A 16000-nucleotide genomic window follows, 5' to 3' on the forward strand; every position below is an offset into this window, starting at 1 on the left:
AGTTATCAGAACAGACACGTTATCACAATTTGCAGGCAATTACAGGAGGTGGATCCCATCTTGGATGTGGACAAAGGTTATGCTCTGTATCAATGAATGGTCCTTCAACAGGCAACAGACTGCAGGACTGGTACTATAATTATTTCCACCCTTGAAATGAAAGACATTTTAAACACACAAGCTTTCAGGGCAACTAATTCTTCCATCTGTCATCACATGTTATTGCCGAGTAATATGCAACCAACTGTAGCTAATCACATATAAATGGCAGCTGTTATGCAATCATGCAGTATTTTATCCTATGCCCACACTGTAAAGCATGATAGATGAGAACCATTTTAAGAGGAATAAAGGGCTACAGAAAATACATATGAAAAAGTAAATTCTCATTTACTTTACTAAAACTTGGAAAAGGTCTTAAATAAGACTATTTTATTTCCAATCTTTGCATTTGCATTCTCTCATACTAATAATAAAAGAATCCGTTTTCAGTTATTTAGCTCTTACAGTCCTTCAGCTGCAGACAGCAGTGAAATACTTCTTTGTTCCACCAGCTTTCTCTTTGCGAATTAAAGTCAGACTGACACTTTGTCCTTTTACTTACAGAAGTTCCATGAAGTCTTGCTGTTGATTTCAGTGTATAATCTCTTTTAATTTACATGTTAAAAGCCCGTTTTCGTTAATTACCAGATGTTAAAAATAACACAAATCTGCGCAACAAAAGTAATTTTACAGAAGAGTTTAAAGATTTTGCTGAGTTTATAGAATCCTCTGGTTAAATTTACTAAAAGACAAGTTACATTGACAAAGACCACAGTATAAAAACCATTTACAGTTTTATTACTTTTAGAATTCCTTTAGCATCTTCAGCATTCACAATATAAACCATGAAGACTCTCCCCCCTCAAGAAAACAGTTAACCACAGACACTTAGTCTATTCAAAGGCACTCAGCTTGCTTTTTGTATTTTTTCTTAAGCTTGGCAGACACCAAGTTGATATTGCTTTTATCATTTGCTGACCTAACAGTCTCTTCAAAAATTCATGCAACACAATAAATTATACTTGGTTGCCAAGCACAAAAATGTCATGTACTTGTTTGGGATTATTTATTTTGCAAGTAAAATATTCGCGATCTTACAAAACTCCAACTTTACCAGACTAGGCCTTTGGCCAACTTTGATTTTTTTTTCCCTTTAACACGCTGTGCCTTAAGCTTCTTTCTCTGCCTGGAATTCATCCATATTGGGTACTGTCCATGCTGGTCTAGAAGAGTTTTTTTGTTTCGTTTATTATCTATGTCCATTTTGCAGTCATCTGAAAAAGAAAGGTATTTATAGTGAGTAAAATACATGAATCAGCTTTGTAGAAGCTACTTTGTTACTAGATGCCCAAAAATGATAAAAATACTCCTAGACACAGCGGTGTTTGTACCTAGAGAGCTGAAGGCTTTATACATTGAAAGTGCTTTCCAACCCAAAACAACTGGAACCCAGGAACTTCAACAGCTGATAGTAAATATGCAGAATTTTCCCTAAAGGCCCATGTCTGGGCAAAGCACCTTATTCTTTACTCTGTCACTTGTTCCAATACTGCATCTAAAAACATTGTGTGTGGTCTCCATCAAAAGCTGCAACCGTACAGGAAGTCATAGGCTTCCTGAAACATATGCACAATGAAATACTTTTTATGATGTAATGTTTAAGATCTACTCTAAAAAATTAAATTGAGTGGAAAATGAAAACAGGTAAAGAGAAGAATAAAAAGAAAACCTAAAATACCATGACAGCACAAAGAATGAGCCAGTGATGCTACATTTGCCTCAAAAACTGAGCACAAGGTCAAGTCTAATATATTTAGAGACAGAAATACAGAATTAATCTCTGAGATCAGGAAGACCGTCACTCCCAAGAACGGTGTCCCCAGCCAGCTAACAGCACATGAATGGCATGTCCCAATGAGAGGGGAACACCTTGTTAAGTACAGATTTGAACTGTGCTCTACTATTTAATTTCAACCTTGTTTCCAAACCTTGTGCATCCTTGTGCAACTCTAAAACCTTTATCATGAGTTTTTACAGAGAGGAAAAAAAGACTTTTTTTTACATTGTGCCTGTCTGATGTTGGGTGACAAAGCTCATGAGATAAAAACCAGCTGAAGCATGCTGATAGTCTACAGGGACTTGCACCACAGTGATATGCTTAGGGAGGCCTCAAGTTGGGATATGAATACTTGTACTCGGCAGAGAATCAGCACAGGGGCCTACTGCCTGCTGGCACCAATCAAAGGCTGATCCAGCAAAGGACAGGCAGCAAAAGTCCCAGCTCCAGAAACCTCCTGAGATATCAGAGAAACGCAATATGATGCCTTCTTAACAGCCTTGTTTTCCAAATGTCATCGAAGGAGAGATGGCCCCCAACAACACAAAAAAACAAGAAAACCAACTCTACATAAGCTTCTTCTCTAATTCCTGTCCTATCATATGACTGAGGTTAATCTGTTACAGGAATTCTGACTGCAAAAAAAGCACATCCACAATAAACATCAGCTGCAACGTTAACTAAATGAAGAAACACTCCTGGAGAAAAAATACCAGCTGTTGACATTGCAAAGTACGATGAAAACATTGTGCTATCTCAAGGATGCTGTAGGAATCATTAACAGGGAGGAACCTACTGAAAAGAAGTGGTCCAAGGACATAAAGAAAACCTGTAAAAGGAGTTAAAGACAAAGAGAAAGGGACCAAGAAAAAAAAGCTATAAAAGTAGGTTACTGAAGCAGACTCAGTGGATATGATTATCTTGAAAAACACGTGCATGCCCACAAAGTTTTAAAAACAGTTACAAAACCATTTTTGACCAAAGGCCAGGCAGACCTTCCATTACTTTTTTCCCTAACAGCAAAAACTCGGGGGGGGGGGGGGAGGGGGAAATTCACAGTGTGCTGTTACCTTAAGGTAACACAGGAAAATTCCCTAAGACACCTATATACTTTCTTAGGCTGGAAAATTATTTTATTTATGGAATCCACCTATCTATGGAAAGTGCATATTCTGGATGAAGCCTTCATCTACTTTGGTCCTTGTAACATATGGCAATGTGAACTCCCTTGTGTCCGCAGTTAGTGCTGGCGTCCTCTCAAAGAGGACACCGCTATTTTCACAAAACTTGTAGTTGTTTTGTGAAGAAAAAAAAAAAAACCCACACAAGTAGGTATTTCAGAGACTGCTCTCTCTCTACAAAGGCCAAGTGAAATTGGCCACTTGTAGAAGAGTTGCCAGCAGACTTGGAAGGGGATCCTGGAATGACAGCCAGGCATTTCCTTCAGAAACTAAGTTTAAGACAACCATGTTTCCTCCAGCTTCAGCATCAGTATCAGAAGGCTAGCAATATTCCACAACATTTTGGAAATTCAATCCTAACAATCCCATAAAGAACAACTTTTACATCTGGTTTATGGGACAAATCAGAACCATGGATAAAATTACAAATTATACTCCAAGCTATCCTTAATTAGGCAACTATTTTTATGCAGCTTTCTATTTCCATTTTCAATATAGTTTACAGGCTCTGCTATTCAACCTCACAACATTCCCTGTCTTTCCTAATATCTGAGACACTGACAAAACTGGCTGCATGACTGACAGTGATTCCTAGCATTATTCTATATCCTCACTGTGATGTCTCAAGAGACTTCTGCATGCCACATAAAAAGCTCACATCAGCAATATCTTAACAGCTTAAGTGACCTAAATTGGAGAAGAAAAAAGGGTTATGATTTAGTTTAGACTGCAGTTTTGGAAAGAGAAAGAGTCTTTCTGACTCCTGTCCAATACACAGCCATTTAAAACCTCTGTTTCTGCTTCCTGCGTTACTTGCTTTACAGATTACATCCTATTCAAGGAACAGAGAGGAAGATGGCATTATCTGTAGACACCTAATGCCATCCACTCCAGCACCACGTGCAATGCAGCATTAATTAGCATACAAAAACAGGGTCCCTACTACCCCTACTTTGAGACAGTCCATTTAAAAATGAAAAAAAAAAATCACTCTGTTCTTAATTAAATATAGAAAATTACTTCAGATTTAGGTCCAATTTTATGTTTAGTGTCCTCCTTAAGCTAGGAGGGAAATTATATCCTATCTCCAGTTTAACAGCGAATATGATGCCATGATTGGAACACCTGCTAAGTGATGAATCCTCACCCACCTGATGTCTTCACAAGTAGATGACTCTCTATAAGATACTACATACTTTAAATCAAATGTGAATAAGCTTGTTCCACAAGTGACCGGATGTAATATAGAAGCTAACGTTATGGGACGATCACATTCAATGATTTAACAGCACCTTTTGGCTTAAAAAGATAAAAATTTGGTTTCCCAACTCACTATTCTCAACCTATAATAATCCTAAAGTCTGATCACGATGATGAAAGTCACAGGAACGACAAATAAATATACTGCTGGACGCCCCTACACTTGGGTGGTTGCAACAGAAAAACTGGTATCGTGAAAAACACACTAGAAACGTGGCTGGTGGTGGGGCCGAAGGAAAAGATAGCCGGATATTCAAAAGGCAGGCCTTGGGCAAGCCAGGGCCGTGTGACAGCCAGCGCGGGCACCTCGGCCGCCCCGGGGCTGGCACGGTTGGCCAGCGAGGCCCCTCCCCGCTAGCTCCAGCACCGCCCTGCGAGGGCCCAACTCACCGCCCTGCTCGAGGACTTTCTTGGGGGGAAGCACGGTCGCCACCTCCTTGACCTCCTCCATGACGACATCCGCGTTCGTTCCCAGGATTTTTTTCAGCCTGTCCAGCTCCCTGGGCGCGTTCTTCTTCCTCTTCTCCGCCCGCATCTTCCGCTTCCATTTGCTTCTCAGGCTCTTCGCCATGTCCTGAGGGGAGGGAAGGGGGAAACAATGAGGGCGAAACAAGCGCGGGGCCGACAAGCCGTGAAGGGGGCGCGGGCGCCACCAGCTCGCCCGCCGCCCTCCCAGCGGCCGGGCAGCTCGCGGACACGGAGCCGCCCCTCTACCCGCTCACCCCAGCAGCGCACGAGGCCCTCCACCCGCCCTCGCTCTAGGCCGCTCTCGCTGTCCGCGCATGCGCAGGGCGGCGCGGCCCGACGGATCAGGCCCCGCCTCCGCACAGCTCCCCCGGCCTCCCCCGCGGTACGGCGGGTTCTACCGTAACTCTTCGAGCTAGCGCGCCGCCGCGCTCCAGCTGCCGGCCGCCACCGGCGGGAGGGAGGCGCGGCCTAACTCACCCCGCCGCCTCCCGACTTCGCGCTTGTGCCACGGAGCAGCTGCGTGCTGCGGATGTGACATTGCGTCTGACCACCACTGCGTGCAGAGGGTGGTGGGGAGGGATGAAAAAATGAACGCGTATTTCATCACAAGGGGGGAAAAAACCCCACGTTTGATTCTTAGTTACTGTGACGTGTTTCTTAATGAAACCTTAAGACAAGAGAGAAATCATCACACTCGCTCAAAACAATTCGCAGTCCTACTTTGTCCATAGCCTCAGTCAAATTCCAGCACAGAAAGCATACATTGGCCCTGCTTGTGGTAGGATGCGGGACGTTTCCCCAAGTCCCATGTCACCTTTTTGCTAACCTCTCACTGACAGGACAAGCAAGCCGTAGCAATACTTTGACTCCAATGCTGAGTATGAAGTAAGAAAGCATTTCAAAATTGTTTTCACCATACCTGCCCTTCCAGGATTTCAACAGCTTGGAAAGCAGCCCATCGCAGCACCTCTCCCCTATCATGGCACTTCTCCCCTGTCAGCAACCTTGCCTGTGCAGCAAAGGTTTGCAGTGCTCATTCTCAGCACCCTGAAGTTCTCCTGTCCCAGCTGCAAGAACAAACTAAAGGTTTCCCAATTTTTATTGATAGACAATTAACCTTAATATACACAAGTTGATCAAATGCCAGACTCCATCTCCAAATGATTTTTCAGAACACTGAAAGACAGGCAATAAATAATACTTAAATCAAGAACATTCCCTTTAATTGCTTTAACCCCCTCCCAGCTTACAAAATAATCTGACCACCCTTAACAAGAACAGAATACCTCTGTTAGAGACAGCATTCCATTTTACCAAACAAAAACTAGAAAAACTTTTAGCTTAGTAAAACATTGCACAATGACAAACTTGGGCTACCCTTACGGGGTACACACCCTACAATCCCAAAGGAAACCTTCCCAGCAGCTACAGACTAGCAGAGAGAGGCTTACTCTGGAGCAATCATAAGTCGACAAATGTTTTAAACATTTTTTTTTTTTTAAATTATGTCAAGTGCAAATTAAGTGATTAAAAAAAAGTGACTGACACGATGACAGCATGTTAACTACATAAAATATATATTCTAGAGAAGAACTTTAGCTACCTAAAAATACCTTTTCTTTTCCTAAGGAGGGATCAATAGTCATGGAATGAAAAAGTAATAAAGATTCAGTCTCTAGAAGACAGAACTACAGTTTGTAGGTCATCCAAATGCTATTTAGGTACTTGACTTTATATACGCTACAGTCAAACCACACCGCTTCTGACTATTTTTTATTAAATGCTTCCAGTAAACGCAGCAGGTGTAAGAACAGATTGATGATGTCCAAGTAGAGATTGATTGCAGCCAGTATGTACTCTTCAGGGGATAATTTGTGCATAAGCAAATGCGTGTCATAAATAATAAATCCACAGAACAGAAGAGCTCCAGCAGCAGCAATCACCAACTCTATTGTCTCACTGTAGAAAAACAGCTGGAGGCAAATGAAACATGAAAAAGTGTTTAAGCTTCATTTTCTTTTTAATATTAAAAACCCTGCATAATGATATGCCACACTGAAAACAAGGATACACGCTCTCTTTTTACTGTTATGTACACACAAATACATTATTCAATGACATTTCAATGTCTTATTTCATATAGTCCCCAGTCACACAATCTCTTTAATAGAGTAAAAGTGCCTCCACTGAAGAGAGAGGAAGCTCTGGTCTCCAGAATATTAACATCAGAAAAATTAGAAAAACAGAATACAATTAACCCCCCAATCTCCTTCCCATTCTCTCAGTCAAGTAGTGGATCTCAATTGTCAATTTGTCAATCAATGCAAATACCACTTTTATGTTAGCAAGAGCAGCATCCAGCAAAAATCTGAATTGGGAATGAATGGTTAAAAGATCACCAGCATGACCTACAATGGTAATGGATCTGGTTAGGAATTTTATTTCATTAAGCTATATTGGACTGTACAAAACCTTTTTTTTATACTAGAAGTTAGTAAAAGATTATGTTAAAGAATATTTTTTAACCTTGAACAAAAGGTATCTTACCCTCAAGAAACCTGAGAAAATTAAAATCCACACACAAGCGAAGAGGCTGAAAAAAAAAATTAAACTGTGAGCAATAATGTATTTTCTTTTAAGTTTGACTTAAAATCTCTTCCCTTACTATAAAACATCTTCATGATATATTTGGTAAGTACATGTCCATAATTCTTAGATGCCAGCTGTTCATTGGTATCAGTGGTAAAACTCTGTTTTATAAAGCTGTCAAACTTATGCCCTAAATTTACTTTTAAAAAAATTTGAAACAGCTGCCCTCTGTCTCAGTGAAAAATCCAGGTAAACTAGTTTTTTAGTGTAATACTATGGTTTTGAGAATCATAATCACAGAAAAGAATTTCTTACCAAGAAAGCAGAACTGCAGAAACTAATTTAACACCCTCACCATTCCCTTGATGCAGGTTCTATTGATCTGTATTCATTATCGCATCATCTGTATTCATTATCGCATCTGCAAAGCTTGCTTTAAAAAAGGAAAAACTAGCTTAAAAAAAGAAAAATCATCAATATGACAACATACCCTGCTCCAAATTTGCTGAAGTCTCTCTTTGACTGCAAGGTATATGCAGTCAGTCCAAGAAATACAGCAGTAGTAAGAATAAAGGCTTGCAAGACGATGGACACATCATAGAAACTCACTATAAACAAAAGAAGTAAACTGTCATTTAACAAACACTACGCTATGGATTTGCTAAGTTATCTTTCGAGGAAACAGAAGTTTAAACTTTCACAGACAGGAAAAAAAATCTAAACTGTGAACAAAAAAAGTAAATTATGCTTGAACTTGTCTTTGCACTTCAAAATCATGATCACAGGACTCAGACCCTTGCACTAGCAAAGTTTGACAGTTATAGCATAGCTGTAGCTTCTTAAATGGAGATAACAGATCTTCCCTACTCACAATTAAAAAAAAAAATTAAGAAAATCAGAAGTCTTTTTAAGCTTAGACATGTGAGATCTTACGGAAAAAGCCATCCAAATTTTTTCAGGGATACTAAAGTGAGAAAAAAAAAAATCACAAGACAATCAGTCCTCTGTAAAGGCTCATAAAAGTTTTGATTAGTGGGTAGGAAGGGAAAGATAAGAGAAATGAGTGGAACCTTCTTCTTCCCTCCTTCCTCAACCTTTCCTCTCTCTAAACAACTTTTTTTTTTGCAGGAGATCATAAACCATAAAGAAGAGATTTCAGCTTATGCTGGAAGCTATAGTGCAAGGTGATGCCATGACTTGTCCACACACTGCCCCATCTCAACCCTGACAACAAAGTACATAACTCTCCAACCTCAAAGTAATTCCCTTAAAGGAAACTGAGGGGGAAGATAAGGATATTTCACTTGCAGATCAGCTCTGCTGAGAGCTGTCTTATAGGAAAGAACATTGCCAGCTGTACCAAAAGAACAGATGGCACAACTAATTTCTCACTTCATGTTTATAGATTTTCAGTTCTGGATCAGAGTCCAGTTTTCTCCCTTGATTTCCTGTTGTTTTGCTAAACTCATACTGCTGTCATTAAAATTTTCAAAGAGGGGATTTATTATCACTTTAGTCACATCTAGGAAACTCAGATGGCAATTAGTACAACACATTGGATTCCTTTTCCAATTTCTTTAAGGAATTAGACAATAGGATGGCTACCATTTACCTGTAATGGCAACTGTCAGTGCTTCCAGTAGGGTCTACAAAAAGTAAAAACAGAAAATTACAAGGACAAAAAAACCCACACCAAACACTTACACGGAGACTTCACATGCAATGAGCCCCATTCTATATAACCCCAGCATGCGTTACATTAGCTCTCTTGTTAAATCGTTGCATATGAAAACTTGTTTAATTTTCAACAAGAAAATGGCAATCATACCATCTTACTGGTGCTGGAAGTTGTTGCATTACATAGAAGTAATACAATATAAACTGTAAATATCGAGAGACAGCCCCCATAGAAAAATGCCATTTCCATTTTCTACTCAAAGCACACAGCATTAGTATCACACTTCTTACAAACTATTCAAGGTGCTATAAAATCTCTCGGAGCTGCTACTAGAAATGAACTGTTCTCAGCTTTTTGCATACTTTTCAGTATTTGAAGTACTTTCATCCAACATTCTTAATATCTCATTAGACAGCTAAGCATCTGCATTGATTTCCTTTTCCCACTCATCCTTGTTTTGAAACAACTAACTTAAAATCAAACATATTATTGATGTCTGAGCTCAAGGCTGGTATGGGCCTTAAGTTTTTCTAAAAGGTAATTTCAAATGAAGTTTCATTACCATGAAAGATGAGGAAAGTATCTATGGCATGAACAAGAGATCAGAAATAACAGAACATTTAACCCATATTTTGTTTAAATCAATTACCACACACACATTTGAATCCTTCTCTTCCTACTCAGTGTAATACTTAAACTATTACACCACAAACTCCTACACCACATTTGGCCAAACTATTACCATCACTCCTTGTTACAACCACACTTGTTCGAAGTTTTTAAACATTTTACTCTCCTGCAAGAGTTCCACAGTCAGAAAACATATAACCGCTTTACAGTTTAAACAGTCTATTTACTTATACAGCAAAGCTGTCTTCCCATTGTATCACAAATACAATTTAGGCAACTCCTAAAGCATCAAATTCCAATGGTGCTACTGTGACTTCTTTTCAGAAGCCTGATTTGCTGCATAATCCAAAATATCCAAGAGGATATTAGATATTGTTAGCCCCTATCTACAAATTTACAACATCAGGCAGGAGACTGAAATTTGAGGACAGCTCTGATTGACCTGCCCATCTTGGAAACATGCTCAGAATTCAGCATCAAAAAGAAAACCATAAAGTAAACACATACGGCTGATTGCATCTAAGTCTCTGCTGGAGGTTGCCCATTAAGAAAATAAGGTAACAGAAATGCCTCCTCCTTTCCTACTGAGCAGTTTCAAATGACTGACATCAACAGAACAATGAGAGCAGATAGATATATTTATACACACACACAAAAAAAAAACCTTGCTCAACCTGATTGCAAGTTCTAACACTCCTCCTAAAAAGATGCTGGAAGAAACCTGAAGTAGTGGTTATCTAGGAATAACCTGTGGGTAGAAGTTCCAAAAAATAACTCAGAACTTCATAAGTATATAAGGTATCTTTCAAGGAATACAAGAAAAACAAATTAGCCACCACTAGTTTGCTTCAAGGAGTTCATCACAATGAAAGATATTCTAGGGATTATTAAAATTGAATTTATATAAATACTTACAAATCCAAAAAGCAGGTATAAATTAACAGGATGCTGGTGTCTGTAGAGGGTCAGTGCCACAATTATAGCCAAAGATCCAAACCCAGATATCAAAAGCAAAGCAGGCCTGTAAAGTTCCATACAAAAAAGTAATCAAAATTAAAATAAAGTATCTGGAAGACTGAAGAACAGTTTATACAAAACCAAGTTCTTAAGTGATGACCTAGATAAAGATACTGCTCCATATATCCAAAGTAAATGTAAAGCAAGTTTTACAATAAAACTACTCTAAAACATACCACCACAGATCATCAGCTAAAAATAGTACAATCACAAGTAAAGACAATTTTTTCACACTGAAGCTAAAGATTGCCCAGGAATCCATCACCTGGAGATGAAAATCAGTATGATCAGGAAAATACATCAATACTAAACTAACAGCATTAAAGTATATGTAATATTTTGCCAATTAAAAACTCCACATCCAGGGAACTGTTTTTTATCAGCATCTGAATGCAACAAATGTGGGCAATAACTGTACCAAAGAAAACCATCACCAATCAGTAAACATCACTATAATTAAACCTTCTGAGCAGCACTCCAAGCAAAAACTAGACCAAAATCAAACACAAAACCACAACAGTTCTATATAAGCAGGACCATTTTACATTATTTAAGTATAAAACTGTTGGTTTATACTGTTTACATTATAGCTTACACAGAAACTTTCATATAGCATTTGATGCTTCTTTTTTTTAATTAGGGCTATGAAGTGAAAGTAAAAGCAAAGTCTGCAAGTGCACTTGGGGGAAAACAGAAACTGGACTCTGTGCTCTCCTCCTTTCCCCAGCTGCTCTTTTCCCCTGCCTGTTCACCATTTTGGTTTTTGAGACTTGTTTTTTTCTCGTGGAAATCTGAAAGGCAAAAAGCAGCAAGCCCAAAGGAATTTTAGCAGAACAGTTTTCAGAAAAAAAACCCAACAAAATAAGATGGGGAAGGGAGAGGCGTAGGACATGATTCAGCTTTTTGGAACAAGTACCTAGAAACAACAGCAGTCCAAACAGATTCTAAAAGCAGACACTTAGACCATAAAACAAGAAATGTCAGTAATTGAGTTGTTCTGCAACTGATGTATAGGTTTTCATAGTGTAAATATTAAAATAAGCACTATTAATAAAGTATTGATTAAAAGAAACATTAATAACGATAACAAATTCTAATAATAAACCAAGGATAAGAAAAGTTATTTCCTAATCAGGTTACAAAATTTCTGTTACAGAATCAAAACATGGGGTATAAAAATGATTAGGAACACTGAAGTGTTCCAGAGCAACATACTGCATAAACTACACTTAACACACGATAAACAGCCCCATTTTATTTTAGTATTTACCTTTCATGAACAAATGCCTGTACTCCAGTAGAGTACAGAAAAACTGCAGATGTGACTGTGGTCAGAAGAACTTGAATGGAAAGAATGCTGTAGACTTTCCGTAGAAAAGCTAGAATAAGGAAAATAAAAATGAAATTACTTTTGAGTTACGTTTACAAAGTTCAACAGTACATCAGATACAAGTTTTCTATTTCATAAGGAACCACTGGAAACTCTTTATTCAGTGGAAAAGCACAGAGCAAACTGGTAAAAAGCCATTTTTCCTTAAAAAACTGATACAGCATTCCAGCAAAATTACATTCATTCCTAGACATTATTATTTAAACAACAACAATGACAAAACAAATACAAAAAACATTTGCAAGGAATTTACTTCAGACTATTTTAAAAACTACATCCACCTAATATCACTAAGGAATTACTAGCAGTATATATTCTCCATCATGTTACTGGTATCTAATGGACCTAAATGAAGAAAGATTAACTTGCAAGTTCTGTGGAAGACAGAAATAGCCATAAAAGTTAAAAAAGGAAAAGCTTTTACAGTAATATCTATTTGATTTACCTTCTGCCATGTTAGATAACGTTTATCATAATTTGCGACTTGCATTGTACTGAATGGGTATCTACAGATACAGACTGCTAGAAAAACTTTAAAATCCCAGAATTAAGCTAAGAGGCTCCGTAATTCTAGAATTTTGAAGAATGGAGAGTGGTTCAGGATATACAGATATATCATACAGATATACTCCGTTCTAAATGGAAGGAGACCAAGTCCATTACGCAAAATACTCTGAAAGGAAGAATAAGCTTACAGGGAAAATCAATTCAATCTTTAATAACATAGCCTAAACAAGGTTACGAGCACACACTATGAGAAGCTGAATTACCTGCTTGCAGCAGCTAAAGTTAAATGTACTTGTAAACCATGAAGGACTGGGGCCTACTTTGCTGTAATAAACTGAACAAACCTAGAAGTAGCCTGCTAGCTAGCATAGCCTTCTCCCCACGCTATTCTTGTTAAATGCATCAGCAATTTTCTAATGGCAACATCTCTTTCATATTTCCTATGGCATCCTTTATTTTCCAAACAAGGTGAAACTGTATTTTTATATGAAGAGGTCTCCTTCATACATCCAATAAAAAATTCACTGCACACAGCTGTTTTTATTCCAAGATGTATCCAATAACACTATAACTATTTCAACAAGGATTACTATTTAGTTATCTCCTATTGAAGGATATTCGATTATTTGAGACCCGCATTTTAACAGAAAAGCAATGTTTCATGGCCACTAATACGACCTTATGGCATGCAAATACTGTAGTGGAAGAGACAGTATTTTAACACCTCACAGAAGAAATTCAAATCCTTCAGTATCCTGGTTAAACTACTGTAATTATGGGCAGCAATTCAGCATTTATGCATTTCATGTATCATGTTAGGTCTTCAAAATGTATCACTCTGGGGAAAATCAAGTCTGAATCTATACGGGTTTAATCCCTCTGATAAAAACACCTGCCCCCTATACGCTTAAATGATAAAATCTTTCGCCGGCCACTGACCTTTCTCTCACGCTCGATGCCTGCCCTGGACTAAGTAACGCCCTGGCTCCCCACTCACAGCCTTTACCCAGAAAATTAAAATACTGCGCAGAAGCTGAATTCAGCGAAACGCCACAGGCGATGGGGTTAACAGAGAGGAACTTGCCGGGAACAGCGGGGCACAACACCTCCTTTGACCGCCCAGTAAGAGGAGGCAGCCGGGGCCTCTCCGCAAGAGCGGGCGGTGGGGCCTGGGGTGAGGGGCTTCGGGGGAAGGGGTTTGTGGCGGCCTTACTCATCCGCAGTCCCTACCCATGCGAATGTGGACGCTGGCCGAGGCCACGTTGGTGCCATAGTTGAAGTCATCTTCGATAGAGCTCCGCGGGTAGAGCTGCTCCGCCGCCATCATCGCCGCCGCCACCCTGCCTCCCGCCGCCCAACAGCAACAACCGCCTCGCTTCCGGGAGAGGCAGTCGCACTCCGCACCACCGAGCAGGGCCCTCCGTCGAGCGGCCGAGTTCGTCGACCGCGGCTGCCCGCCTTCCCAGGCGGCGCTGTGGGGGCGGCCGTGCCACGGTCGCGGCGGCGGCGGCGGCCGCCGAGGGGCGCTCTGCGCGGTGTCAGGCTGGACCCGCCTGGCCCGGCCCGGCAGCAGCGGGGCCTGGCCCATCCCATCACGCTCGGCCTTCCTCGCTGTACCTGCGGGGTGGGCAGAGTCTGCAGTGGGAGGGAGGCAGGGCTGAGGAGAGCGGCGCTGGCCGCGGGTGTCAGCGGTCGTGGTTTAATGGCTGTCGCCACGCCGCGCGTGGCCGATGGCTGTGGGACTCGGCGTGGTGTGCCTGAGCGGTGAGCGACCTTGGGAGGGAAGGGACAGCCCCGTCCTTTAGCCTTTACATGCGAGGTTTGCAGGAGTAGAGTAGGAGTGGGTTTCCTATGAAGGTCTCTTCAGTCTACTGACGTTTACCCACCCAGGCCAATCCTGTGCATGATTCACGATGGCTTGAGGAAGCGTTGTGTTTGTGTTTAACTTAAACACCATTTCCTGTGTCTATTTTAGGCCTGAAAGGTCGGGAGAGGAAGTTCCAGTGACTGAAAAATCAGCCCTTTTACTGGCTTTCACCTTTGATTCACTTCTAGCTGCTACGTGGCAAGAGTTCTCCAGCAAGCTTGGGCTGACCTCGGCTACAAACACACAGCTGTATTCAGCAGTAACATAAAGAGGCTTTGGGTGTTAATGCTCTTCATGAGTGTATACCCCACTAGAGATGAATTTCACTTCTATAAACCTTTAATACAAAATAGAGTTTTATTCAGGCTTTCTCCTAGTTATATGTCCTGTCTTAGTTCAATTCAATAGAACACAAAGATGCTCAGCATTTCTCAGGCATCATGTGGCACTTTGGACTTGTGGAATTGCCCCCCAAAAGTTAACCAAGATGGTAGCTCACATTTAGGAAACCACAAAGCTTAAGATTTTGGGATGTGGGATGAGGAGCACAATATGCTATTCTTTAACTTATGAGTATTATCTAAAGCATGCCAAGAAACTGAAGTGATAGATGCTCTAGAAATGTATGTAATAGATTAGACTAAAATAAAGTGCTTTTAAAATTGGAAAGTAGTGGCCTTTACTGTATTCAGATTCTCAAGGGAGAAGTAAATAAATTATACGATTCTGTGATGAAATAATTTTGAGCAAAGTTCTTCTACTGAGTTGACTTAAGATATTACATTTCAGTTGCAGATACAAAAATTATGAACATGACTTCATATTCTGGGAAGTATTTATGGTTTTCCTAATGTAATTTTGCATTTTTAGTTGCTGCAGAGCAGGATCTTTCAGCTTTAATCCTGAATTTGGAGATTTATGCATTGTTTCCATTGCTGAATAGTAACTGTTTTGAAATAATTACCCTGTCTGCTTTCTTGCGCATGCCTCTGCAGACAACATCACCGATGTTGTACCAGAAGAAGCATTTAGAGTTCTGGACGAGCATGCGGTGTTGCCTACTCCTAATAAATGCAGTGCAATATTCTTTAAAATGCCTCTTAGAGATGGCCTCACTTCTTTGTGAGAAACACAAAATTTCAGAACATTGCTGAGGAGTCAACTCCTGCGAGTTTGCAAATAGCCAGAGCCTAGAGAAGACTGAAGGAGAGACCTAATAGTAGTCTTCAAATACTTCAAAAAAGGCTGTTGCAGTTCTCCAGCCATGGAGAAAGTATCACGTAAGAGGTAGTATGGCTTAAGCTGCAATAAGGAAGATTCAAGGTGGAAAGTTGAGAACTTTTTGAAGAGTAATCAGGGTAAAGCTGTGGAATAGTTAGCCTGGGGTTTAGGCACAGGCTGGGAGATAGGCGATTGCAGGAAACAGGTGTGTGCGTCTTTGTGCTTTTGCACACCCACCTCCTCTGTGGAAGATGTTAGTCTGATGTAAGCCACCAAGGAGTAATGGGCTTATTCAGAAAGGCAGGAGACAAAG

The 16000-nt window shown here is 40.2% G+C and overlaps 2 protein-coding genes across 2 annotated transcripts; both read right to left on the reverse strand.

Moving 5' to 3' along the window:
* Positions 1-1152: 1152 nt before the first annotated feature.
* LLPH (LLP homolog, long-term synaptic facilitation factor) lies at positions 1153-4891 on the reverse strand (the record flags this gene model as incomplete). The annotated part of the gene is made up of 2 exons (XM_081999202.1): positions 1153-1316; positions 4711-4891. The coding sequence occupies 2 exons, from the start codon at positions 4889-4891 to the stop codon at positions 1153-1155; spliced, it is 345 nt and encodes a 114-aa protein (XP_081855328.1).
* Positions 4892-6554: 1663 nt separating this feature from the next.
* Positions 6555-13926, reverse strand: TMBIM4 (transmembrane BAX inhibitor motif containing 4; the record flags this gene model as incomplete). The annotated part of the gene is made up of 7 exons (XM_082014444.1): positions 6555-6761; positions 7336-7381; positions 7868-7985; positions 8990-9023; positions 10601-10706; positions 11973-12081; positions 13830-13926. The coding sequence occupies 7 exons, from the start codon at positions 13924-13926 to the stop codon at positions 6555-6557; spliced, it is 717 nt and encodes a 238-aa protein (XP_081870570.1).
* Between the last annotated feature and the right edge of the window lie 2074 nt (positions 13927-16000).

Source organism: Phaethon aethereus (assembly GCF_964289735.1).
Source record: "Phaethon aethereus genome assembly, chromosome: 1".
NCBI classification, from domain to species: domain Eukaryota; kingdom Metazoa; phylum Chordata; class Aves; order Phaethontiformes; family Phaethontidae; genus Phaethon; species Phaethon aethereus.